The sequence below is a fragment of the Triticum aestivum genome, chromosome 5B, assembly GCF_018294505.1.
Source record: "Triticum aestivum cultivar Chinese Spring chromosome 5B, IWGSC CS RefSeq v2.1, whole genome shotgun sequence".
NCBI classification, from domain to species: Eukaryota; Viridiplantae; Streptophyta; class Magnoliopsida; order Poales; family Poaceae; genus Triticum; species Triticum aestivum.
In genome coordinates this window covers 621772198-621796909 of record NC_057807.1, presented here as the reverse complement: position 1 = coordinate 621796909, position 24712 = coordinate 621772198, and the positions used below count along the sequence as shown (strand labels likewise).

The 24712-nt window shown below is 45.3% G+C and overlaps 3 protein-coding genes and 1 pseudogene across 3 annotated transcripts; 3 read left to right on the top strand and 1 right to left on the bottom strand.

Moving 5' to 3' along the window:
- LOC123115118 (probable inactive purple acid phosphatase 2) overlaps positions 1-3663 on the top strand; it is a 4194-nt pseudogene extending 531 nt beyond the window's left edge.
- Positions 3664-3810: 147 nt separating this feature from the next.
- On the bottom strand, positions 3811-10689 carry LOC123113695 (DNA-binding protein SMUBP-2). The gene is made up of 15 exons (XM_044534999.1): positions 10513-10689; positions 10331-10423; positions 10150-10218; positions 9688-9777; positions 9514-9597; positions 9213-9377; positions 8108-8295; positions 7867-7939; positions 7356-7409; positions 6863-7120; positions 6193-6399; positions 5991-6094; positions 5358-5502; positions 4680-4814; positions 3811-4306 (listed from the first exon to the last, which is right to left on the bottom strand). Exons 1-15 carry the CDS (start codon positions 10633-10635, stop codon positions 4130-4132), a joined length of 1965 nt encoding a protein of 654 aa, XP_044390934.1. The 5' UTR covers positions 10636-10689; the 3' UTR covers positions 3811-4129.
- A 133-nt stretch (positions 10690-10822) lies between these two features.
- LOC123113696 (lysine--tRNA ligase) lies at positions 10823-16679 on the top strand. The gene is made up of 17 exons (XM_044535000.1): positions 10823-11046; positions 11171-11246; positions 11386-11466; positions 11566-11731; positions 11810-11903; positions 12031-12116; positions 12664-12746; positions 12909-12989; positions 13808-13933; positions 14007-14289; positions 14369-14465; positions 14687-14843; positions 15141-15284; positions 15368-15436; positions 15748-15891; positions 15982-16042; positions 16346-16679. The coding sequence occupies exons 1-16, from the start codon at positions 10934-10936 to the stop codon at positions 16018-16020; spliced, it is 1839 nt and encodes a 612-aa protein (XP_044390935.1). The 5' UTR covers positions 10823-10933; the 3' UTR covers positions 16021-16042; positions 16346-16679.
- A 1274-nt stretch (positions 16680-17953) lies between these two features.
- On the top strand, positions 17954-22271 carry LOC123113694 (receptor-like protein EIX2). The gene has a single exon (XM_044534998.1). It carries the CDS (start codon positions 18426-18428, stop codon positions 21336-21338), a length of 2913 nt encoding a protein of 970 aa, XP_044390933.1. The 5' UTR covers positions 17954-18425; the 3' UTR covers positions 21339-22271.
- The last annotated feature ends 2441 nt before the right edge of the window (positions 22272-24712 follow it).

The following is a 24712-nucleotide window of genomic DNA, read 5'->3' as shown; positions in this document are numbered from 1 at the left end:
CGCCCAGCTGCACCTGGCGTTCACCGACGAGGCGGACGAGATGCGGGTGCTGTTCGTGTGCGGCAGTGGCGGATGTACAGGGTGGCCAGGGTGGGCCGCGGCCCACCCTGGGATTTTGAGACAGCCTACTATATACTTATACATTTTAATTGGGCCTGAAAAATACCCAGCCCAGTAAACACACCCAGGAGTCCACGACGAACGCAGCCATCCGCTCAGACCCAGTCGTCCTCGTCCTGATGCCCTCGCAGTCTCGCACTGCCGCCCGACCCCGACCCCGGCGCGGCAAGCCGGCAGCCGCCTCCCCATTCCTCGCCGCCGGTCGCGCCCCCTCCGCCGTAAAGGAAGATCCCGCCTCTCGTCCCGCCCGCCCGTGCGGCCCTCGGGTCCAGCCGACGCCTCCTTGTGTGCAGCCCTGCTCCAGCGAGCGGCTGCGCCCCTGCCGTCGGCCGGCTGCCGGGACTGCTGGCGCCCCTGCCCTCGCGGCCTCGCCCCCCTACTGCAAATCTGGCCAAAACCAGAATACCCTGCCTGATTTAAGGTACCGAAATACACAAATTTCTGATTTAGAGTTTGCTTTTTTGAACTATGCTATCCACTACATGAAGAACATATACATAATTCTGCAAATCATTTAGGCCTCAATTAGCTTTATTGAGAGAAAGTCGTTTTCTTGCAGATTTGTTGTAAAATGAAGAGGGCCGGAGATCACTTTAGAAGAGAATTTTTTTGGAGTCATTGATCAAATTAGTCAAGAGCTTGAAAATCGGTTTGATGAGATCAACATGGAGTTGTCATCTTCTATATCTGCTTTGAATCCCGCCAACTCATTTGCTGCTTTTGATGCACAAATGGTATGCAAGGTACAAAGACTTGTTGAGTTTTATCCCAAAGATTTTTCAAGTGATGACTTGATACACCTTAAACTACAAGTTCATAACTATATAGATGACATGAAAAAAGATGACAACTTCCGAGGCCTTGGAAATCTTGTCGATCTCTCGGTTAAGCTTGGTCAAATAGGGAGACATATAGTTCGTCATTTGGTGTACTTGCTTCTAAAATTGGTATTTATTCTACCGGTGGCAACAACAAATGTTGTGAGCGCATTTTTTGCCATGAGTATAGTCAAGAGCAAGTTGAGAAATAAGATGGACGATAGTCTTTTGGATGATTGTCTAGTCACATGTGTTGAGAGAAATCCTTTCTCCAAGGTGAATGAACATGATATAATTGATACCTTCATGACAATGCAAAAGCGTAGGCCGAAAACATAGTGTTTTTAAACTTCTCAAGGTATGTCTATGATCCATGTAGTATATATGTACTATGTAGGTTTCTTTATGCAAAACTTAGTCTTAATTGAGAATTCTAGTTTGTTTGTAAGACCATATTGATCTATTTCTATGTGATACTGTGAACTAGTTAGAACGTTCACATGTCGCATTTTTTGTCAAAAATTTTTTTGGGGGGCGGACCACCCTGATGTGAAAAGCTAGCTCCGCCACTGGTGTGCGGCGACGGCGGGAGGAGGTCGGTGAGGTACGGGCCCGCCGGCCGGCGCGAGGAGGAGTGGGAGGAGGTGCCGGCGGCGGCGAGCACGTACGAGCGGCGCCACATGTGCGGCCACCTGGCGAACCACAGCGTCGGGTGGCGCCACCCCGGCTTCGTCTTCGACGGCGTCATGAAGGCGCTGCGGCCTGGGACAAGGTACTCCTACAAGGTACACTAGACACATAACTTCCACTTCAATCATAATTTGAATCATTTGAACTAGCAATGCAAACATCCTAGCTTCAGTCTGGGGCCTCAAAAGAACCAGATCAGATGGGATCGTCTGAAAGTTGGCAAAACTTCATTTTAGAGCACTAGCTTCAGTTCGATATCTAGTCTAGTTTATGACGCAAAAAATATTTTCCATAGCTCGTAGTTCCAAGATCCAACCATAACGAGCACCCAACATCATCAGCATTCGGTACAAAAAAGCCATTCTATGCCACATTCAACTAATCTTTTGAAGTTTGGACTGTCATTTCATAGGTTGGCAACGATTCAGGGGGGTGGAGTGAGACACACAGCTTCATCTCACGCGACGCCGAGGCCAACGAGACCATCGCATTCCTCTTCGGCGACCTGGGCACCTACGTCCCTTACAACACCTACTTCCGAACACCTCAAGAAAGTCTGTCAACCGTGAAATGGATCCTCCGCGATCTCCAAGCCCTCAACGACAAACCGGCGATCATTTCACACATCGGCGACATCAGCCACGCCAAAGGTTACGCATGGTTATGGGATCATTTCTTCGAGCAGATCGAGCCGTCGCTGCCAGCACACCATACCACGTCTGCATCAGAAACCATGAGTATGACTGGCCCTCCCAGCCCTGGAAACCCTCCTGGGCAGCAAAGGTGTACAACGGGAAGGACGGCGGCGGCGAATGCGGGGTGCCATACAGCATCAAGTTCAGGATGCCCGGAAACTCTTCCCTCCCCACCGGCACCATCGCTCCCGACACCCGGAACCTCTACTACTCCATTGATGCAGGCGTTGTGCATTTCGTCTACATGTCCACCGAAACCGACTTCACCCGTGGCAGCGATCAGTACAAGTTCATAAAGGCCGACCTCGAGCGCGTCAACCGGAGCCGAACGCCGTTCGTGGTGTTCCAGGGCCACCGGCCGATGTACACCTCGAGCAACGAGGCCAAGGACACGGCCCACAGGGAGCAGATGATCCAGCACCTGGAGCCCCTCTTTGTGGAGCACGGCGTGACCCTCGCTCTGTGGGGGCACATTCACAGGTACGAGAGGTTTTGCCCCATGGAGGACTACCGGTGCCTCAACGCGTCGTCGAGCTTCGTGTACCCCGGTGCCCCTGTGCACGTCGTGATCGGGATGGCCGGGCAGGACTTCCAGCCGAGCTGGGAGCCGAGGCCCGACCACCCTGATGTCCCGATATTCCCTCAGCCGCGGCAGTCCATGTACCGTGGCAGCGAGTTCGGGTACGCGAAGCTTGTGGCCACGAGGGAGAGGTTGACACTGGTGTACGTTGGGAACCATGATGGGCAAGTCCATGACATGGTCGAAATACTGGCGCCGCAGGTCGGTGCCGCCGGCGGTGCGCCTGGTAAGCTGGTCGGTGCGATGCCGGAGAAGATGAGGTACGTGGGAATTGCCGGCGGCGTGATGCTTGCCATGCTGCTCGGTTTCATGGCTGGCTTTGCTGTTAGAAAGAAGAAGAGGGGCTCTGCAGGATGGAGTCCTGTACAAGATGAGGGGTCCTGATTGGTTCGCCCTTTTACCCGTTTGTGTTGGTAATAATTGCTCTTCCTTTTCCACTGTAACACATTTAGACACCAATTGAATGTCTAGACACGACAGCAAAAATGACTAGTCTTCAGATTCACCGTCATCAGTGTGTCTGAATGAACTAATACGATCTCGACACGCGGTGGATGTATTACCGATGAGTGGTTCCCAGCGCTTACTGATGTCTTACGGATGTACTATGATGGTTGATGTATTGCTGATGAATGTATCCATGGAAAATTTGTTCATCTTGTTCATTGTGGTGTGTTGATTGTTGTTGTGATTCTTCTAGTCCAGTGCTCATGTGTCTTGAGCTGAATAAAAGCCAGTAGGTTTCTGTAACTTTCTTGTCGAAGCACGTTGTTGGTGTGTACCATGCTTGTAAAAGAATATATTCGGTGTGAGACAGTCATTTTAACATTTGATTACCATGTCGATATATTTACTGCTGCCCAAAGGCACAAAGGCTGGAGATTTTCTTCGCATTCATAGAAATATATGACAATTGAATCAATCTCATAATAAATCGATAGTACTGAAGTACTGTACTTTGTAGTCTCCGAAAAATAATAATAGCAACAAACTCACACCAAGAGCAGGAGTCAAGACAAAGTGGCCACAACTGCTATACTCCACACAACACGGCGAACAATTTAACCAGATGCTTGTTCAGCTGTAGCAAGTATTCTGTGGCAATGTATGCATCGGTTGGGATTTGCACCAAACCTGTCCACTTGTGTTGTCGGCGGTCGCTTGTTTCCGGTATCTCTGCCATGGTCGCGCAGCGGGCACAAGAGCAGCGTATCATGCTACGACGGTCAGCTGCTCTGGTACTCAGACGCGCTCAGGTACTCGCCGTTCTCCTCAAAGTACTCAACCAAGCGTTTCAGGAATCTGTCGCTGCTTACGGTCTCGGCATCGCACACTACGCAGCACTGCCGCCTTGCTCGTGTTACGGCGACGTTCATCCGCCTATGGTCGCTCAAGAACCCGACCTGGAGAAGCAAATGAAAATAGGTTTTAGTTTTACTAACTAGACAAGAGCTCGCTCGAGCATCCAAGCTGCCCACATAGTGGACATGAATCTCCATCTTTTATGTCCAATCATAATTAAGAACAAAACAGATTTTCTGTTCATCGCACATACTTAGAGCCGCAGACACCCGATATTTGCAGATCACTCATGCCATATCTAAAATGCTCACTCTTTTTTTGTTAGATAGACATTTAATCTTATGGAACTTCCCGTCTCCTTTTTTCTATCAACCATGCAATGCAAAATCAACATCAATGTCTCATGTCCGTGTACATCAGACACCGAAATAGAGGATAATTTTCAACCTAGGAAGATCACGTAAGGAAGCTTACCTCTTTCTTTGGGTTGGATCTGACCATTGTTATGATTATGGCCTCTTTCTCCCTACCCTGAAATCCATCAACCGTTGATATTTCCAAGTCCTTCAATTTAGCATCTTTATTTCTCAGCATTTTCAGGCAGGTTACCTGTTGCACCATCGAAGGAACAAAAAATCAATTTCTAACAGACAAATGAATTGCAAGCCAAAAACTATAACGATGAAATGTAACAGAAATAGAAGAACAGAGTCTTTCAAACAACGCACAACCAACCAATATGTGCAGACTCGAGCAGAACAGCAAAAAGAACATGCAGCAACATGATACTCCCTCCGTTCCTAAATATAAGTCTTTTTGGAGATTTCAACATGGACTATATACAGATGTATATAGACATATTTTAGAGTGTAGATTCACTCACTTTGCCACGGAGTCCATATTGAAATCTCTAAAAAGACTTATACTCCCTCCATCCCATAATATAAGAGTGTTTTTGACACTAGTGAGTATTTAGGAACAGAGGGAGTACTAAACATGATACTACTGAATACATACGTATGAAGACAACTAGCGAGTGTAAACAACTAAACATGATACTACTGAATACATAGGCATGAAGAACGCATGGCTAATAATTATCTACTACCTATAAATTTCGATGAATACAGAGAGCATATAATAAAAAAAAACCTGTGCAGAATATGGAGTAATAATGCCAATATCAATTGCACGGACACCACTCTCAACAAGCAACTTGGCATGAGCAATGGACACTGCAGCCTCGCCCTCATTCATGGTGCTCTCCTCTTCATCTTTCACTTCTTCCATGTCACACCTAAAATGTACTTCAGACATGTTAGAAGTACTTTACATATCATTTCAAGAACATTATTATAAAAGACTCATTTAAAAAACATTCATATTGTTCATCATTCAGAAAATATAAATGTTTTTAGTATCAGTCAAAGGATGGTCTACACTTGAAATAATAACCAAACCTGTCAAATTATTGTATTAGCATATGGAATATCTCTCTTCAGTCAAGCCACCAGCTAGTCCTACGTTTGTACAAGAGTATCTTAACTACAACTCGAGGCAGAGTGGGAAAGCATAAAAATAGCCAAGATTTCACTGCATGCACACAGTTTGCTACTCCCTGTGTCCCAAATTCTTGTCTTAGATTGTCTAGATACAGATGTATCTAGTCATGTTTTAGTGTTAAATACATCCGTATCTAGACAAATCTAAGACAAGAATTTTGGGACGGAAATATGTGGAGTACTCCAACAAGCCACTGAGGGGGAAGCACCAGAGAATACAGACCCTGTAGTGTCAACAAGTATAATAGTTGGTTCTGTTGAAGAAGATTTATTCACTCCTTCAAGATCATAGAGCATATGCCCAGCAACACTAGAGTGCGCTTTGATCTGAGAATACAAAAGGAAAAACAGCATGAGAAAATAGTAGCGTAAAGAGAAAGAGAGACTGAAATACAAGTAGCACAATAATGTAAGAGAAAGCACACCTTATTATTGTAAAGTTCTTTTGATGACCAGTTCATAATTAGCTCGTGCATCCTGTACTGGATAGTGAGCATGCATGTGATTTCCTCTCCATAACCTTCTGTAAGGCGTTCAAAGAGTGTCTTTCCCATACCCTTCTTCTCAGCCTCAACACTTTGGATCGTTGGAGGAAGTTGAAGATGGTCTCCAGCAAGCACGCACCTTTGGCCCTGAATACCACAAGAATATAGAACTGATAAATGCATAAATGAGAAGCTCCATAACACAAATGCTACCTTAACAAGAACATGAGAGTAACCATTTTATCCAAATCATTATGCATGCCAATTATGTCAAACAGAGAAACAACTGCATTGCTAATGGCATAGTCAGCTAACACCATTTGAAAATCCCGAAACCAATCAACCACCAGAAGAAGGGTGCCTTGACTGTAAAGCCAAAAATTATATTCCCTACGATCTGTCTACTGGTGACACTAATGCAAATTACAGCAGATTAACATTACATCCTTACAGAGTTTTATCAGATATTCATACCAATGTGCTACAATTTACACCAATACAAAAACCAGCCTCAAACATACACAGACCTATTTAACTGTTAACGATTTATCCTCTTTTGGAAGACAAGTTGCTATCTCAACTTTTATTGTAACTGTAAGTTACAACTTACCTTCAGTAAGGCTATCCAACAGGCCACCTCGAGTGCCTGAGCAGCCTCATCAATAATTACCAGATCAAATGTAATGCCAGCTATTTTTTTGGAAGATGCACCTGTCAAAGTTGACAGCACAACATCTGCATTTTTTATGACATCAGCGACTGCAAGCTGCTGCCGTTTTCGCTCCTCTTTGGCAAGGGTTTTAAGCTCTTTCCTGATGTCCCTTTTCGTGTTTCTATCTTTAGCTTTCAGCAATTTGCTATTAAGCACCTGACAAAAGAACAGAACATATCAACAAATATCAAACAACATCAGCCAAAGAGGACTGAGAAGGGATGCCATACTAATAGATTGGGCAAGCAAAGCAAGGCACACGAATGAAAATGCAACCATTGGTACTATCTAAATAGGACATCTTCCACACTAGACCGCTCCTTAACAGTTGTGGATAGACATGCTGTCTTAGAATTACAGAAAAGTTAGGAATTTGGAAATGAATGGTTACCTTCATTTCCTTGCGAATGTCTCCGGCCAAACTGCTATTATCTGCTCGCAGTACCTGGTCCCAGAAGGTTAATCAGGCCAACTATCATAAGGTTAAAAGGGACGCATTAAGGCATCACAGGTAATACATCTGCCAAATATAGCCCACCCATTTTAAATTGAATGGGACATACAAACTAATCAATTAAGTTGCTTAAGTCAATAAGTAATAACAAAAACATAGTAGAATTTCATATGTTAGAAAAAAAAGGCATAAGCAAATAGGAAAAAGATGCAACCAAAATCTTTATTTGAATCATAAGTTGCATGCATGGTAGAGTGAAATAAAACATAACATGAATTCCCATAAAATCTCATATAAAGGTAAAGGTGGGTACACTTAACCATGCAGTGGATGAGTATTGAAGTTAAATACGATCGAAAGCATAACTTATGAGCTAATTAAAAAAGGAATGTATCTTCATGGTTCCCCAGTACAAAAGCAAATTGAACAACTTAAACAGGGATTTCACCTGTGCATCAAGAGCACTGTCCAACACTTGCGGTAGTAAACGGGCAGGATGCCCTAACCTCACCAATTTTGTTCTACAGAAAGAAATAATAAGGATATTTAAGTAACTTAGGGTTCAGATGATTAGGTCACTAGAATCCACTTTTGTAAGGGCTACATGTATGATTATAACATTTTTCCCACAGAAACTATGGGAAAAATGATGGAAGCAAAAAATATATGTTACACTTTTTTTTAGCAACCTGTACTGTGAGAGTCGCTCAACAATGTTATCGACAGCAATGTTGGAAGCAGCACAAGCAAGAATTTTCGCTCCACGCTTGACCTCCTGCAATATTATCTCAATGATGGTTGTTGTCTTCCCAGTTCCAGGAGGTCCATGAAGCAAAAAAGCATCCCTTGATCTGAGGGCCTTCGAGATAGCATCTTTCTACACAAGAAATATGTTACATTTCTCTATACAATCCGTGCTCGTTGAAAACCATTTCATAGAACAACTGACTTTACATGCCTACAGTTGTAAATTTATAACAGATGTTTAATTTTATAATGCTTGCTGACACTGGTACATGACGACAAGTGTAAAAAAATCAAAGGCATGTCATAAAAACATCCATTGCGATATTTCCGATTTAGTGTTAAACAAACATGCCTACCCCAACTTGTTTGGGACTAAAGGCTCTGTTGTAGTTGTTGTTATTGTTGTTGTCGTGTTAAACAAATGTAACTACAGCTCCAAACAAGGATGTTGAAAAAATTATATACTAGAACTAGATTGACATGTGCGCTGCTTCAAGAGCACATATATGTAAGAGAACCTATCAAGATGAGTTATCCAGTTTGCCCATCAGGAGGCATCCGCTACTTTAGTTCTCAAGTATAGCATATGATGTACTATAGTATTTCAATACCCCAACAATCAATTCACTAAAAGCTTTCTCTCTGGCACTCCTACAAGGCAGGTATGAGAGCCTAACAGCATTCTTTGTGGTGTTATGATGTGGAACATTACGAAACGCATCCCAGAGTTGCAAGTTGGGTCCCATTTGTTAGGTGTGGGTCAGTTTGCAGCTTTCATCGCAAAATTGATTACACAAAAAAACAGATTCCCTTCTTTATAATGACAAGGAACCAAATCATTGCCTCATATATGATTTACTTCATGTAATGCAATTAAGCATATGATAGCAACACTAGCAAATTAGATGGTAAACCTAACTGTTCTAGACTTCTCATGAACACCAGTAGGTCCTAATAGCATATTCTTTTTTATCTACTCAAATTGGGTGGATCAGAACTGAAATGGAACATAGGCAGCAACACAGGAGATTTTTTTTTAAGTCTAACCTGCGAGTCGTCCAAATTCTTGTTAAATGGACTGAACTTCACGGCATCCTTGGAACGCATAGGCAAGTTCTCTCCAAATAACACAGGAACGAGGTTTGCAGAAGGTCCTGTTTGGATGCCCTTGCTAAGTTGAATTAATGCATCCTTCATCCTGCGGTAAGTAACCTACAAGAGGGATTAATAAACGGTATGACAATGCTGGTGCGCAAGTAAAAAATAATGGATTAAAAAACAAAGAGATGCTAGGTGAAAAATATGCTGTAAGCTTGTGCAATGAAACCATGCGTTTTTTTTGGGGTACCTCATTCGCAAGCTTCTCAAGACGGAGAGGGCTATTTAATCCATCTTCAGGAATATCATCAAAAACGACAGTAATGGAAGAATCCTGTTTGTTCAAACACAACATTGCAATCAGTATGCCTAGTACAATGCAAAGACTTAAATAACCAACAACCCTTAGATGTGAGTAAGATACCTTCAAGCGATAAACTACACCTTGCCCAAGAGCAGGGGATCCAGCATCTGCTTTATTTGGCTTGAGGGCAACCACGTCGTGCGTACCAAACTAGAGCAGCCGAGGGGGGAGACAAAGATAAGCAAGATCAGTGCTGCTAGCAAGAGAAACAAAGTGCTAATCCTAAAAGAGTCCCGGGGATGTAATTCATTAATGAACTTGACAAATGCAAGTATTTGATTACTACACAATCCCTTTTCAGCGATTAACATTACATAATCACACGTACATTGATTACACTACTCAAGTGGCATAATAATGGGATATAAGAGACAATTTCCATAGCCCATCAAGGAATGATAAGTCGACAAGTGATCCAGATCACATTTGCAAAAAATTCCTAACGAGAGACCAGAAGTAGCATCCTACTTGTATGTCATATTGCCAAACTGAGAAGAGGGGAAAGGAAGCTGCAAAGCTCACCTTGTGAGGCGGAAGCACATCGCCCTTGTTGGGCTGGAACTCGAGGAGCGTCTTCCCCATCAGCCCCGTCTACTCTACCCACCAAAGGCACCACACAGCAAGCAATACATTAGCACCAACCAAGCCCGCGCACCACTCGGGTCAGCAATGGAGGGGCCAAAGCGCCGAACCAGCAGCCTACCTGGGCGTCGGTGCACTTGAGGTTGGGCATGACAGACCCTCGCCTCTCCTTCCTCTTGGAGCTCGCCTCCGACTCCGCCGATATCTCCGCCGCCTGCGCACCAAACCGCAGCAGCTCATCATCGCAATCCATTCCAACATCGAAACAACTGGGAGGGGAAGGGCCGGAGCCGGAGAGCAAACCTTCTCCAGGTCGATGAGGGGCGCCATGGAGGAGACGAACTCGTTGAGCGACATCATCTTCCCCGCCGCCGGCCCCTTGCCGGAGCCCCGGCCCCCGCCGCCGCCTCCTCTCCGCTCCTCCATGGCCGCCGCTCCTCGGATGACTTCGCCTAGCCGCCTCCGGTCCCACAGCAAGAGGAGGAAAAGAGAGAGAAGCGAAGGCACGTGGGCTCGGCCCACCTAGACCAGCCCGGCCCATTAGAGAAACTTACGCGCACCAAGCCCATGTGGGCCCACCGCAGCGGCGCACGAGCCAAGCAACAACCCTAGCTAAAACCCCCTCGCCCCCCTCCGCCGCGCCTCCGCTCTGCTCTGCTCTCCGTAATCCCATCCATCTCCCTCTTCCCCCCTCGGCGAAACCCTAGCATCCATCCGGCGCGGCATGGCGGACGGCGAGGGCGGCGCCGACGGCCTGGCGGAGAGGCTCGCGGGGGCGGAGATCGCCGCGGACGGCGGCGCCGGCGGCGGCGAGGAGGAGCCGAGGCTCTCGAAGAAGTGCGCCTCCTTGCTCGCTTCTCCTTATCATCTTCCGTCTCGCGCGCGTCGTCGCCTGCTCTTGCTTGCTTGTTTGTTATTATGCTCCGGCTCTTGATTGTTGGCTGTTGTTGTTGGCTCGCAGCGCCCAGAAGAAAGAGGAGAAGAGGAGGAAGCAGGAGGAGCAGCGCCGGCTCAAGGAGGAGGAGAAGAAGAACAAGGTGCGATGCTGACCCTTTTTTTCTGTCGCGCTACTTTTTTGGTGCAGTTCTGCGGCTGTAGTCTGAGAGAGAGCTCCCTTCTCTCTATCTTGCTTGCTGAAACACTAATATCTCCGTGTGTGTCTTTTAATTGTTGTAGGCGGCGGCGGCTGCGGCTTCGTCCGGTGGAGCGCCCCAGCAGGCGGCTGCGGCGGCCGATGACGAGGACATGGATCCTACTGTATGTCATATCGGCGCCGCTTTCTTGCCGTTTTACTATTAGCTGAATTGCACTCTTTCCCTTTGGGGGAAGTTCTGATCAATGTGTTTCTTGCTGCAGCAATACTACGAGAACAGGCTCAGGACCCTTGACGCACTCAAGGCCGGGGGTGCCAACCCCTATCCGCACAAGTTTCTAGCTAGCATCTCTGTGCCTGGATACATTGAGAAATACAAGGGCCTTAATGAGGGGGAGAAGCTTGCTGATGTTACAGAGTGTCTAGCAGGTATATTGTTTTCCATTGCCCTGGGCAGTATTATATGAGATTAGACATGGGTTTGATCTTTGGCTTTGTTTTTCAAAGGGAGGATCATGAACAAGAGAACATCATCTTCCAAGCTCTTATTTTATGATCTTTATGGTGATGGCGTGAAGGTTCAAGTAATGGCTGATGCCAGGTAAACTTTCGAGACCGATATGGTGTCTGTTTGGATGGCTTGTCACTTTTCAGCCTGTCTATTACTCTCAGTACTGATCTCATGAGATGTATGGGCTTCCATTCTCACATTTTTTACCCGTTAATAGGACCTCGGAGTTGGAAGATACTGAATTCTCTAGTTTCCATTCTGGTGTGAAGCGAGGTGATATTGTTGGTATATGTGGAATTCCAGGTATGTTAGCTTTGCTTGCAACTTAATTAATTATCACATGCACATCCAAATTCTATCTTTGAAAGAACCATACCAGTTCTTGGCTTTTGAGTTTTCATGGTTTCTACTTAATCAGCTACTTAAACACATTGCTGCATCACCAGTTCAGTCAATGTGTTTGCAGTCTGGTTTTATACTGGGTTGGACAAACCTTGATTTAACAGAGAGAGTGGTTTTAATTTATTTTTCTTTATAAAATACTCCCTCCGTTTGTTTTTATAAGATGTTTCAGACAGCTTGCTTTGTACTATTTTGAACAGTGTCTGAATGTCTAAAACGTCTTATAAAAGTGAACAGAGGTAGTAGTAAATAAGCGTTTATTTAATGATTTATTTTGGGCCTGCTATTATAGGTAGTTTTTTTTTTGTAAATTGTATATATAGCTTGTATCAATAGCTGGTTGTACCATTGTTGAACTTTTTCTTTAAGAAAAGTATACATGTAGTTTGTTCCTTTTTGCTGTTGAACTGTGTCTGATGACTTGGAATTCTCACTTGTTAATCATCAGGAAAAAGCAATAGAGGGGAGCTCAGTGTATTCCCACGGAAATTTGTTGTGCTCTCTCCTTGTCTTCATATGATGCCCCGGCAGGTGCGAAGCAGAATCTGTTCGAAAGTTGGTTCTTGAAATAACCGTTTTTCCGTCCATGCATTACTTACCTTTTCAGTCTGCAGTCTTTCCTCTGGTTTCTTGAGTCTTAGTTGGGTTTTTAGCTTAATTGAACTATTTACATAAGTAGTATATATTTTACAGAAGAGTGAAGGAAGTGCGGTGCCTACGCAATGGGCCCCAGGAATGTGTAGGAATATCGAGAAATATGTATTGAGGGACCAGGTTTGTTCTATTTCTGACTTTTACTTTTCTTGCACTAAATTTTTTCTGCGATGTGGAGTACCGATCAAGCAAATAGTAACTGTTAGGGATATTGCATAGGGTGTTGTATGCATATATTCCTTCTTGTTTACATGTAGGGAACTTGGCCTTTTGGCCCATGTAATAGATTAAGGTTTATTTCTAACTTGGTGTCATAAGCTTAGGCTTACGTTTCCCAACTCGAGAGACCCTGGGAAACCCAACATCGACCAACCATCACCATAGATTAAGGCCAATTCCCAATAGTAACATTGTTTTTTGTAGCATAGAATTTTGTATATTTAATCTTCCTTGTTGGTTTATCTCCTTCTGTGCGTGGTCTGTAATCAGTTTTAGCACATTTTTGCACTTTACTTTCACATGTAACATAATCTTAGGCAGTAAAATGCTTGCCATTGAGGACATAAATATATAACAAATCACTAGGCAGGTCTTTGAAGGCTTTACGAGCACCCTCAGGCATGTGATATGCTAAGGAATAGATCGTATGTCCACTTCCTTTTTGCTAAATCTCACCCATTTGTTCACATTGTTGTGGGTGTGGATGGATGGTACAATGCCAGTTTCTTTACCAACTTAATTTGCTGAGTCGCTCCTGGTATTTCTAATTTGCATGACCAAGTCATAGTGTTGATGGATGTGACTTTCAGTTATCTCTTTGTCTCAACGGGCTGTCAGTTCTGAATAATCCAGCATGCTACCTTTGGCCACATGTTCAAATGTTAATCGTTTCCACTGGTGGTGCTTCGTTTCTTGAACTGCTTGTTTTGTGATACCAGGAAACTCGTTATCGTCAACGATACCTTGATCTTATGGTAAACCATGAAGTGAGACATATCTTCAAGACCCGATCCAAAATTGTCTCATTTATTCGAAGGTTTCTTGATGGGCTTGATTTTTTGGAGGTAGGATTCTTCAAATATATTTTCTTGTACTTCTGATGATGCTCGGATGTTTGAACTACCTACATGTCTCTAGGTGGAGACTCCAATGATGAACATGATTGCCGGTGGAGCTGCTGCTAGGCCTTTTGTCACACACCATAATGATCTAAACATGAAGCTTTATATGCGTATTGCACCTGAGCTTTATCTGAAGGAACTGGTTGTTGGTGGATTGGACCGTGTCTATGAAATTGGGAAGCAGTTCAGGAATGAAGGGATTGATTTAACACACAATCCTGAATTCACAACAGTTGAGTTTTATATGGCGTATGCAGATTACAATGACTTGATGGAGCTTACTGAAGCCATGATATCTGGTGAGAATCTATTTCATCCATATTTTCCTTCTTCCTTTGTAACTTCTTCTGTAAATAATTTTTATTTTGATGTTGACAGGTATGGTTAAGGAGCTGACAGGTGGGTATAAGATAAAATATCATGCCAATGGAGTTGATAATCCACCGATAGAGATTGATTTCACGCCTCCCTTTAGGTAATAGTAGGATTAATTAAGATGTACTCCCTCTGTCCCAAAAGGCTTGTCTTAGACTTGTCTAGATACAGATGTATCTAGACACGTTTTAGTGTTAGATACATCCCTATGTAGATAAATCTAAGACAAGCTTTTTGGGATGGAGGTAATATTTGGTTAGTAGCATTTAAATTGTTTTTTGTGCTTTTTAACTGATCACCCAATTTCTTGCCTTATTGCAGAAGGATAGACATGATTGAAGGATTGGAGGCTATGGCCAAACTGGAGATACCAAAAGATATATCCAGTGATGAAACAAACAAGTATCTGATAGATGCATGTGCCAAGTATGACGTTAAATGTCCACCTCCCCAGACAACAACACGGCTGCTTGACAAGGTTTTACTTTTGACTCGTGGGCACTCCATCTGATGCTGTGTCTTCATTTTTTTTTGTTGGGTAGTTTTGGTCATATTTTTTGGCTTATATGACAAGTGTTTGGTGAAGAAAGCTGCATTCCCGTAGAACCCCTTATTTAGCATCATATTTTGCAACTTGCATTGTATTATGAAAACTAAACTCACAATCTCAGTGGTATTATTTGTTGTCATCTAAATTACCGTTGGGTTTGTGCCTTTGTGCTTAAGTTTCTTGATGATTTGTTAGCTAATTTTACAAGCCATGTTCTTTTAACAGCTAGTGGGCCATTTCTTGGAGGAAACATGTGTGAACCCAACATTTATTATCAACCACCCAGAGATAATGAGTCCATTGGCAAAGTGGCATAGGTCCCGACCTGGGTTGACAGAAAGGTTTGAGCTCTTTGTTAACAAACACGAGGTATGTCCTATTCTTCATATAGGTCCTTTGATACCTGGTCTCATTTATGCTGGCTTACACTGTGATCTGCAAATGTCTTCTAGGTGTGCAATGCCTACACTGAGTTGAACGATCCTGTTGTGCAAAGGCAACGGTTTGAGGAACAACTAAAGGTACCTGTTTGAATCTAGCTGAGAGCTAAATATAACCTTGTGAATTGTAATTTTTGCTGTAACCACCCCATTCTGTATGCTTTGAACTCAGCAAACGCCTAAGTAACCTTATTATATTTTTTCATGTTGATAATTGGACTATGTATGCTGGGGAACTTGAATGTTGTGCATATATTTTGTGTGAACTTATAAGAACAGCGAAGCTATGGAAGGGGGTACACTTATGGAATACTAATGGAGCCCGCATTGCTCTACTTCCATGAGTTGCTTGTTAAGAAGTTAAATAATTTTCTGGTCTTAAAATATTCCAGGATCGTCAATCTGGTGATGATGAAGCTATGGCTTTGGACGAAACATTCTGCACTGCCCTCGAGTATGGGCTGCCTCCGACAGGTGGTTGGGGTTTGGGAATTGATCGCCTTACAATGATGCTGACAGATTCCCAGAACATCAAGGTTAGGCTATTTCCATCATTTGTGTTCTTTCATGCAGTGCAACACTTTTTGACTTGCATTGCGGAACTCATCTTTCTGATGCATTTTCAGGAAGTTCTCTTGTTCCCGGCCATGAAGCCCCAAGAGTAGCTGTTTGCAAACCCATCAACAGGTCTGTGAACACACCACTTTATCTTTCTGATGTATGGATAACTCTTTGTGTGCAACATAAAAATGCAAACCCGCTGGGTTTATGAAAGAGGGGAAATTGGCTTTATCTCCATCTTAGTTACTTGTCTAACCTTGCATAACCGAGTCTTGCGGATCATGAAATGTCTCGGGTGTTAACAAAACTAAAGAGAAATAGTGCTCAGATTTCTTGTTGCACCTGAAAAATGCAGTAGCAGTATTTTGACCTGTTATACAATGGTTCAGTTTGTCGATCTGACTTGGTACGTCTATGCTGTTTCTGCAGAGTAATTTTGTTTTGCTGCGCTGAGGTTGGAGGATTATGACATGTGACAATACAACGAGTTTTAACTGTGCCGGACAAAACATGTGTAGCAGCACTGGAGGTACAAGCTACTTTTGCGTGGAAGGGTTGTTGAAAATTTGAACGTTAGGAGGAAGAGTGAGGCATATGAAGCAAGAATCAGAAGGAGACAGTGTGCTACATGTTTGCTTGTTTTCTTTTTGGAAGATCAAAATTTAATGCTTGGTATTGTTATACACTTTTTTGGATCTCCGTGTTACACTTGCCTTGCGTGTTATTCGTATGGACCACTAGAGCTAGAGGTGCCCCTTGCTCTTATGCTTGTAGCCAGGGTATTTGTTTTGAAAGATTGGTAGGATTGAAGGTCCCAGAAATTGGCATTCGAATCAAAAAATTTACAATACTAACTAGAGGACCCTAAAGAAAACTAAAATTAACTAGATACAAGATGCCATGGCCCATCAAGTGATGAAGGAGAAGCCAGCTTGCTTTTACCCTGAGCAACTCCAGATTGGTGCTCCGGGTGGCAGTGGAGATATCTGAAGTTCTAGTTCGTTATAAGTCAAAACTTCTGTAAGACATAAATACCGACATCTACAACACCAAATTAGCTTTGATAGATTATGGCCCTGTTTGGTTCATAAGTCCTAGGACTTTTTCTAGTCCCAACTAAAAAGTCCCTAGTCCCTCCCTGTTTGTTTCCAGGGACTAAAAAGTTCCTAGTCCCTCTCTAAAGGTTACTAAATAACCATGTTACCCCTAATATACAGAAAAATAACAACCAAACAACACCATGGAGCGGCGGGGCAATGGATGCAGGGAGAGGCATTGTTGGAAAAGTCCCCAAAACTCACAAAAAAAGACTCATTTTGAGAGTCTTCTTCATTTAATCTCAAAAAGCAAATTTTAGTCCCAATAGTCCTTCCTGTTTGATAAAAAAAGTCTCTAAGAGGGACTTTTTCTAGTCCCTACATCAAAAAGTCTTAGGAAACAAACACCCCCTATATTTTCATGCTACATATATTTTCTACAACACCATATCAAATTTTTTGTCTCTAAAGTTGATCGAATTTAAAAAGTTTGACCAAGGATAAATTTAGAACTTGAAATAGTATTTGTAAGACGTCGAGTTTTAGTATTGCAACAGCAAAAGAATTAGACATGGTCGATTTTTCGGATAGTTGGAACGGCTTTCCTTGTGGAATTCGACCGACGCTTTTGAAATTTTCAAGCACCCGAGAATTATCCAAAGCGAAACTGTACAGGCCCTCGCTGCGCCCCCGATAGAGGATGCGTTTCCCTTCCCAGTCCCCGCCGACGTGGCTATGCGTGGGGCCCGACGTTACGCACCGTTCACATCTGACGTCTTCTCGGCCGTCGCCGGGATTCCGGGACCGCTCCGCCGCGCGCGCGGTCTGCCGGATGGCTGCCCTCTGCCTGCGGCTCACTTTGGCGTCGGCCCTCTGGCAAAGCCTCCCCACCGGACGCGCCGCCGGCGTCCAAGAAGGCGACTGAGGCGGCCCGACCCAGGTCTGGGTTTTCAACTTATTCTCTTCCTTTTTGCATTCCTCTTCTTCGTATGCTATCAAAGTCGAAATTTGGCGAGTCTGGAGTCGAAAGCAGATCAGTTCTAAGTTTCTTTGATCAAATATTACAGTTGAAAGATGCGTTGTCGGTCGATTCTTCATCCGAATCTGACTGAAAGTTGACAAAACATTATATAATGTTCCTGACTAGTACTTCCTCCGTTCCATAATATAAGACCATTTTCCAACCTATGTTAGCTTAAAAAACGTTTTTATATTGTGGAACGGAGGGAGTAGCAATTTCCTGCACTAAAAGTGATGTCACGCCATAAGTGGAAGACGTAGACCTGTAGGTCGCCGATATTGACCACCTTGTGTTGTGTGTGGACTTCTGTGTGCAGACTCGACATCACCAAAAAACTTGTGGCTCTGCGAGTGCATTTTCAATCAGTTGAATCCCATAACTCTATCTACCACTCATTCAATCAGCTGAATCCCATAATTCTATCTACCACTCATTCAATCAGTTGAATCTCATGACTGATAACTCTATCCACCACTCTAACCAAAACGGCTGCTCCGTTTACAGTAGAGAGAGAGAGGGGATGAAGATGAAATGGCCTGTCAAGAAGACTGATAATAATACCCGGTTTCATCATATCCACAAAGTCGCTGCAATTGCCATGATCTTGCTCCTGTTTGCCTCTGGAACACCATTGCCCACCTCCGCGGACGCAAAGGGCCGATCAGCCTCCGGTTGCGTGGCAGGAGAAAGGGAGGCGCTCCTTTCCTTCAAGGAAAGCCTTCTGGACCCCGTTGGCCGTCTCTCCTCGTGGCGAGGCCGAGACTGCTGCCAGTGGCAGGGTGTCCGGTGCGACACCAGCACCGGACACGTCGCCGGAATCAACCTCCGCAACACCGCCCAAGATCCATGGAGTGCTGACTTGATGCTATCGAGTAGTGAGATGAGTTCCTCCATCACTGCTTTGCGATACTTGAGGTACCTTGATCTGAGCTACAACGACTTCAACCAGACAAGCATACCGACGTTCATCGGTGCTCTCGACAACTTACGGTACCTCAACCTCTCATTTGCAAATTTTGAAGGGAGGATACCTCCACACATCGGTAATCTCTCCAAGTTGCGGTATCTGGATGTTAGTGATGATACTGCTAGTCTTTCAGTGTCAAATCTTTCATGGTTGCATCGGCTCTCTGGTTTGATTCATCTCGATGTGAGCCGAGTGTTTGTCAGATCAGCTAGGAATTGGATCAGCCAAGTGAATATGCTTCCTAATCTTAAGGTCCTTCGATTGTCCGGTTGCGGGCTTAACAGTAGCGTCTCTACTCTGTCCCCTTCCAACCTCACACATCTGGAGGTGCTTGATCTGTCAGGCAATTCGTTTGGCACTCCGCTCCAACACAACTGGTTCTGGGATCTCACTAGCCTCAGGGAGCTTCAGCTCGCAATGTGTGACTGGCCAGCAGGCCCTATTCCTGATGCTCTGGGCAACATGTCCTCCCTTGTGGTCATTGATTTAAGTGCCAACTATCAACTATTCGGGTACATCCCGGCAAACCTGGAAAAGCTTTGCAATTTGCAGGTGCTGAATTTGGACTGGGTGAATATCAACGGGGACCTGACAAAACTCATGGACAGACTACCAAAGTGTTCATGGAGTGTGTTGCGTGAGGTGCACTTGTTACGAGCGAATTTGTCCGGGGAACTGCCAGATTGGATAGGAAATCTGACCAGTCTGAGCCAGCTTGACCTCTACCAGAACATGCTGGTTGGCCCTGTACCTGCCGGGATTGGAGCACTTGGCAATCTGACTTACCTGGACTTCGGCTTGAGCAAGCTCAGTGGCATGCTGTCGACGGAACATTTTGCAAACCTAGTGAGCTTAGAATATCTTGACCTTTCACACAACTCTCTGAAATTGGATCTAAACGGCAACTGGGTTCCACCATTCAGATTGGATATAGGATACTTCAGATCATGTAACTTGGGCCCTCAATTCCCGACGTGGCTGAGATGGCAAGCTGGCATAACCCGGCTTGATATTTCCAACGCAAGCATAAGTGATGTCTTGCCTGAATGGTTCTGGACTGTTTCTTCTCATGCTTCAGGATTGTACTTGTCAAGGAATCAACTGACTGGGGCCTTTCCAGCACAGTTGAATCTAGTATCAGTTGAAGTAATGGATCTTTCAAAAAATTCCCTGTCAGGTAAGCTCCCAGCAAATCTCACAGCTCCGATGCTCAGTCAGTTGCATCTTTCAAGCAATCATATCGAAGGTACCATCCCATCATATGTGTGTCAATTGAATGAGCTAACAGAACTGGATCTGTCCAGCAATCAACTCACAGGAGATCTTCCGAGATGCCCAGAAAATATTACATGGAGATCCGTTGGTCCCGATGTCACATATTGTCTTCAATTTGGTTGTTCCTTCTCGATTCTAGACTTGAAGAATAACAGCTTGTCAGGTAAATTCCCAGATTTCCTCCAAAATGCCTTAGGGTTAAGTTTTCTTGACCTTTCGCGCAATGTATTCTCTGGTAGTTTGCCAACATGGATAGATGAGAAAATGCCAAGCCTAGAAGTGCTGGTTCTACGATCAAACATGTTCTCTGGTCACCTTCCTAGGCAGTTTACAAATCTGCCCAGTCTTCATTACTTGGATGTGGCACATAACAACATATCAGGAAGGATACCTTCCTCTCTTGGGAGACTGAAAGCTATGACAGGTGAATCCGAAGGAAGCAAAAATAACTACAGCGACGACAGCATAATGACCATCACGAAAGACCAGGAGCGTCAATACACCCTTGATTTTGCAAACCCCATTGTGTTGATTGACCTGTCATGTAACAGTTTAACTGGACATATTCCGGCGGAGCTATCTTTTCTCAAGGGACTTCAGACGCTGAATCTCTCCGGCAACCAACTAGATGGAAGAATCGTGGATGGTATCGGCGCCTTAAGGAAATTGGAATCTTTGGACCTATCTTACAATCGTTTGGCCGGCGGAATCCCCCCAGGTTTATCTGACCTTACGTTTCTGAGCTGGCTAAACTTGTCCTACAATGGTCTATCAGGAAGAATCCCCTCGGGGAGGCAGCTACAGACACTCAATGATCCATATATATACGTCGGCAACCATGGGCTCTGTGGGCTTCCTCTCCCCAACAATTGTTCAAATGGAGCAAACCCAAGTGCCCATGAAGAACATGAAGGTGCACCTAATGATACAACATATTTGTTCCTTGGCATAAGCATGGGGTATGTAGTGGGCCTGTGGACAGTGTTTTGCATCCTTCTGTTCAGCAGAACTTGGAGGGCTGCGTGGTTCCGGCTTTTCGATCAGTTGTGTGACAAGAGCTATGTGCAAGTGGTCGTTGCTAAGGCCGCCATGGCAAGGAGCTTCAGAGACGAGGCATTGTGAAGGTTTTCTTGCACTGCACAACCCTTGGATATATATATGGTCTTACAACCGGTTTGGATGGCGGTCCAATAATAGGATAGGTGTCTAGTCATCTTACCCTATTTTCGCCGGTTGTGACAACTTTTTTTTAAGCATTTCGTCGGATTGTTTGAGACCTTGTTTTGTACCTGAAACTTTATGCAATAAAATGGCTGTGTGCATCATGCGATGCAGAGGCCGGGGGTCTTCCTCCTTTTTGAAAAAAAAGTGTTATGTTGTGTGTAGTAATAATATGATACAGAGAGAACATGTTTAATGCGTCTGTATCTTCAATGTGGCTTATTTGACGGTCAATTACTGAAGCATGCCATGTCTGCACTCACTAGCAATGCTCGCTTGCAGAGCAGAGCACTGCTTTGCTGTTAGTATAATTGTTAAAGCTCATGTTCTGTAGCTGGAAGGAGAGTTTCATGTAACCAAGTCTAAACATTCGCTATGTCCTAGGAACTATGTCTAGTTTTGTGTGTGGTGTTTTTCTGGTACCAAGGAACTGCCTCAACACTCTGGTGGTTTTCAACAGTGGTTCAGTGACAGTGTATGAAGAAGTAAGCGAATTTTAAGTAGGGTGTGGTTTCTCTTAGTTTTGCCTGTCTGGATCTGTTTTCGCGTGTCCGATTTCTGCGCAAAACAAATGAAGGAACGATCATTCACCAGCCTTTTGCACATCTGGTGCGAAATCGTTCCAAGATGCCATAACTTCATTAGCCATTGACCCTTATTCTGTCTGATTAGTTCGGTTGTTTCTTGTCGATTCTAGACTTAAAGGTCTGGTAAATTCTGTAAAGTTCGGTTTTCTTGACCTTTCTGGCAACATACTCTGGTAGTTTGCCAACATGGCTGGGTGAGAAAATGCCAAGCTTAGAAGTTTTGATTGTGCGATCAAACATGTTTTGATCACCTTCACAAGCCATTCACAAATCTTGGTCTCGTCTCTGGCGAGACCGAAAGCTATGACAGGTGAATCCGCATGGAGCAAAAGTAATTTCAGCGACGACAGGCCAGGAGCGTCAATGCAACCTCGGTTCCACAAATCCAATCATGTTGATTGACCTGTCATGTAACAGCTTAATATGCTTTTTCCTGTTAAAAAAAATTAAAAATGTAGTGACACCTTAATTGGACAGTTGTATCTTTGCTTGAGGGACTTCAAACAGCTGTTGAAGCGGATCAAGATGAAGAAGCATCTCCCAAGTCCCAATGATACGATATCTTTGTTCCTGTGGAGGGCTGCGTCTGCGTGGTTTCTGCTTTTTGATGAGTTGTGTTCCTTAAGTGTTCTCTTGTGTGTACTAATATGATGAAGAGAAAACTTGTTTAACGCGCCTGTATCTTTCAACATGGTTTATTTCACAGTCGATTACTTGAGCATTCCATGGCTGCATTCACCAGCTATATATAATCTCATACCGAGTAGAGCACTGGCAGGGGTTCCTCTGCCAGTATAATAACTCCTACAGAAAAGGGGACTCAAATTCTGTTGTCGCCGCCTGGTATCGCCTGTCCTGCCCGATCCAGCAGGTAGCATAGTCTAGACCGAACCGTTTGCCTGGATAGCTATGGTACTCGATCTCATGATGACAAGAAAAGCCATGGCTACACGAAAGCCAAAAACCTGCAAATTAAGGATGAACCTACCACCGTGGCTCCATCGTGTCCATCACGCACACACTCGCACCCGGCGCTCCAGCCACAGTTTCTCATCGCCTGTTGTCGCCAAGCTCTGGCAAGAGGATTTGAGGACTGGCCTAGGCGCGCGCTCCACGCCAGGCGCTAGAGCGCGCCAGCGCAGCCGAGCACGGGCGCATGCAGCGCCGGCAGACGATCGACCGAGCGATAACTGTGCCCAGGCGTGCACTGTTAGTGATGCAATTATGCGCTCGCCACGGAGCTCTGTCAGGGGGGCACACGCACATGCGCTCCAAGCCAGGAGCTAGGGCGTTGGCGCGGACGACCGAGCGATCGTTGCGGGGGGGCCGGACCGCGGCGGCGCCGGTGGCGCGACGACGGAGACGGAGCCCATCGGCCATGTGCTCGCGTCATGCGCGCGCGCTCCACGACAGGAGTTAGGGCGAGCGAGGCCAGCCAGGCAGGCACGCGGCGCTGGCACAGACCGGCAGATAATTCGGGCCCGGGGGTCCGGACGGCGAGTGGCAATGGTGGGCGACGTCGACGTGCCCGTGGCCGCGAGGCACGCACCCTGCGCGCGGACGTGGGCGCCGTACGTGCGTCCGCGAGGTTGATAGCGCGCGGACGTGGGCGCCGTACGTGCGTCCGCGAGGTTGATAGCGCGCGGTGGGTGCCGGCCCGGCAACGTCGCGCATTGACGCGCGCGTGTGGGCGTGTTGATTCGGTGAGCGACCGCGGCCCGGCAAGGCCAGTAAAGACGTACGTGGGCATGCACACGCCCCAACTAGCCAGAGCTGTACGTGCGATCGACGTGAATGTCTGGCCACCTGCGTACAATACTACGTACGTATGTAACTGTATCAGAGCACGTGGTATGTAAGTACGAGACTGGTGTACACCAAATCATCCCTAGCACCCTTTTCATGGTAATACGTGTCTCATTCATGTGATAAAGATCAAAGTACAAGTCACGTAAGGACCGACATACAAAACCGAGAAGATAGTAAAACATCTCTGAGTTTGACACCAATGTCTGTCACCTGTCTCCGGCACCACCACAACAGACACCAAAGAATAGAATGACAGATCATCTCCTCACCCGAGCTCGATGCTGCTCCATCGCTGATATGCAACTTTGTGGACCTCCAAGGCTGCTCCCCAAAAGTGAAGCCATTGCCCTTAAACGAATCAGACCGGGGCAACACCCCAGACACGCCATCAAACACTAGATCTTACACCCCACCATGACTAAGACACCGAACGAGGAAACCACACCTACCATCCATCAACCACGAACCCAACACACGTTTCGTCTTTCACATGTCGTCGATGCAGACCACAATCTGCATCCGTTCCTGGACTATCCTCCAAGCTCCGGGCCGATGTTGGAGCAGGCGTCGTCGCAGTGGCGAAGTCCGAGGACACATGTCCACCACGAGGATGCCGCCGCTGCCACACAATCCTTACTTAAAGATACTGAATTCCAAATCCATCCCCAATGATAGGATCAATCGTCTCATCGGAGTAGGATCTGAAGAAATTTTATTCAACGCCGCTATCACCGCCGCGGAAGCCAAGACGATGAATAGCCTAAAAAACCTAAGATACTTTGGCCTAAATTATCATGGATCCGGCGACCCCTCTCACCGGCGACGACCGAGGTCATCGACAGAGAGGAGCCGCCAGAGAACAGCGGCGGAGCACAAGTC

Bases quoted from the DNA above. Each gene is read 5' to 3' on its own strand.
- LOC123113695 (XM_044534999.1), bottom strand. From the start codon at position 10,635: ATGGAGGAGCGGAGAGGAGGCGGCGGCGGGGGCCGGGGCTCCGGCAAG. The intron at 7,940-8,107 runs GTTGCTAAAAAA...TTCTTTCTGTAG, and splicing joins GAGCGACTCTCACAGTACAG to AACAAAATTGGTGAGGTTAG. The intron at 7,410-7,866 runs GTGAAATCCCTG...TTCTGGGACCAG, and splicing joins ACAGTGCTCTTGATGCACAG to GTACTGCGAGCAGATAATAG.
- LOC123113696 (XM_044535000.1), top strand. From the start codon at position 10,934: ATGGCGGACGGCGAGGGCGGCGCCGACGGCCTGGCGGAGAGGCTCGCG. The intron at 12,747-12,908 runs GTGCGAAGCAGA...TATATTTTACAG, and splicing joins TTCATATGATGCCCCGGCAG to AAGAGTGAAGGAAGTGCGGT. The intron at 14,844-15,140 runs GTTTTACTTTTG...TTCTTTTAACAG, and splicing joins CAACACGGCTGCTTGACAAG to CTAGTGGGCCATTTCTTGGA.
- LOC123113694 (XM_044534998.1), top strand. From the start codon at position 18,426: ATGACTGATAACTCTATCCACCACTCTAACCAAAACGGCTGCTCCGTT.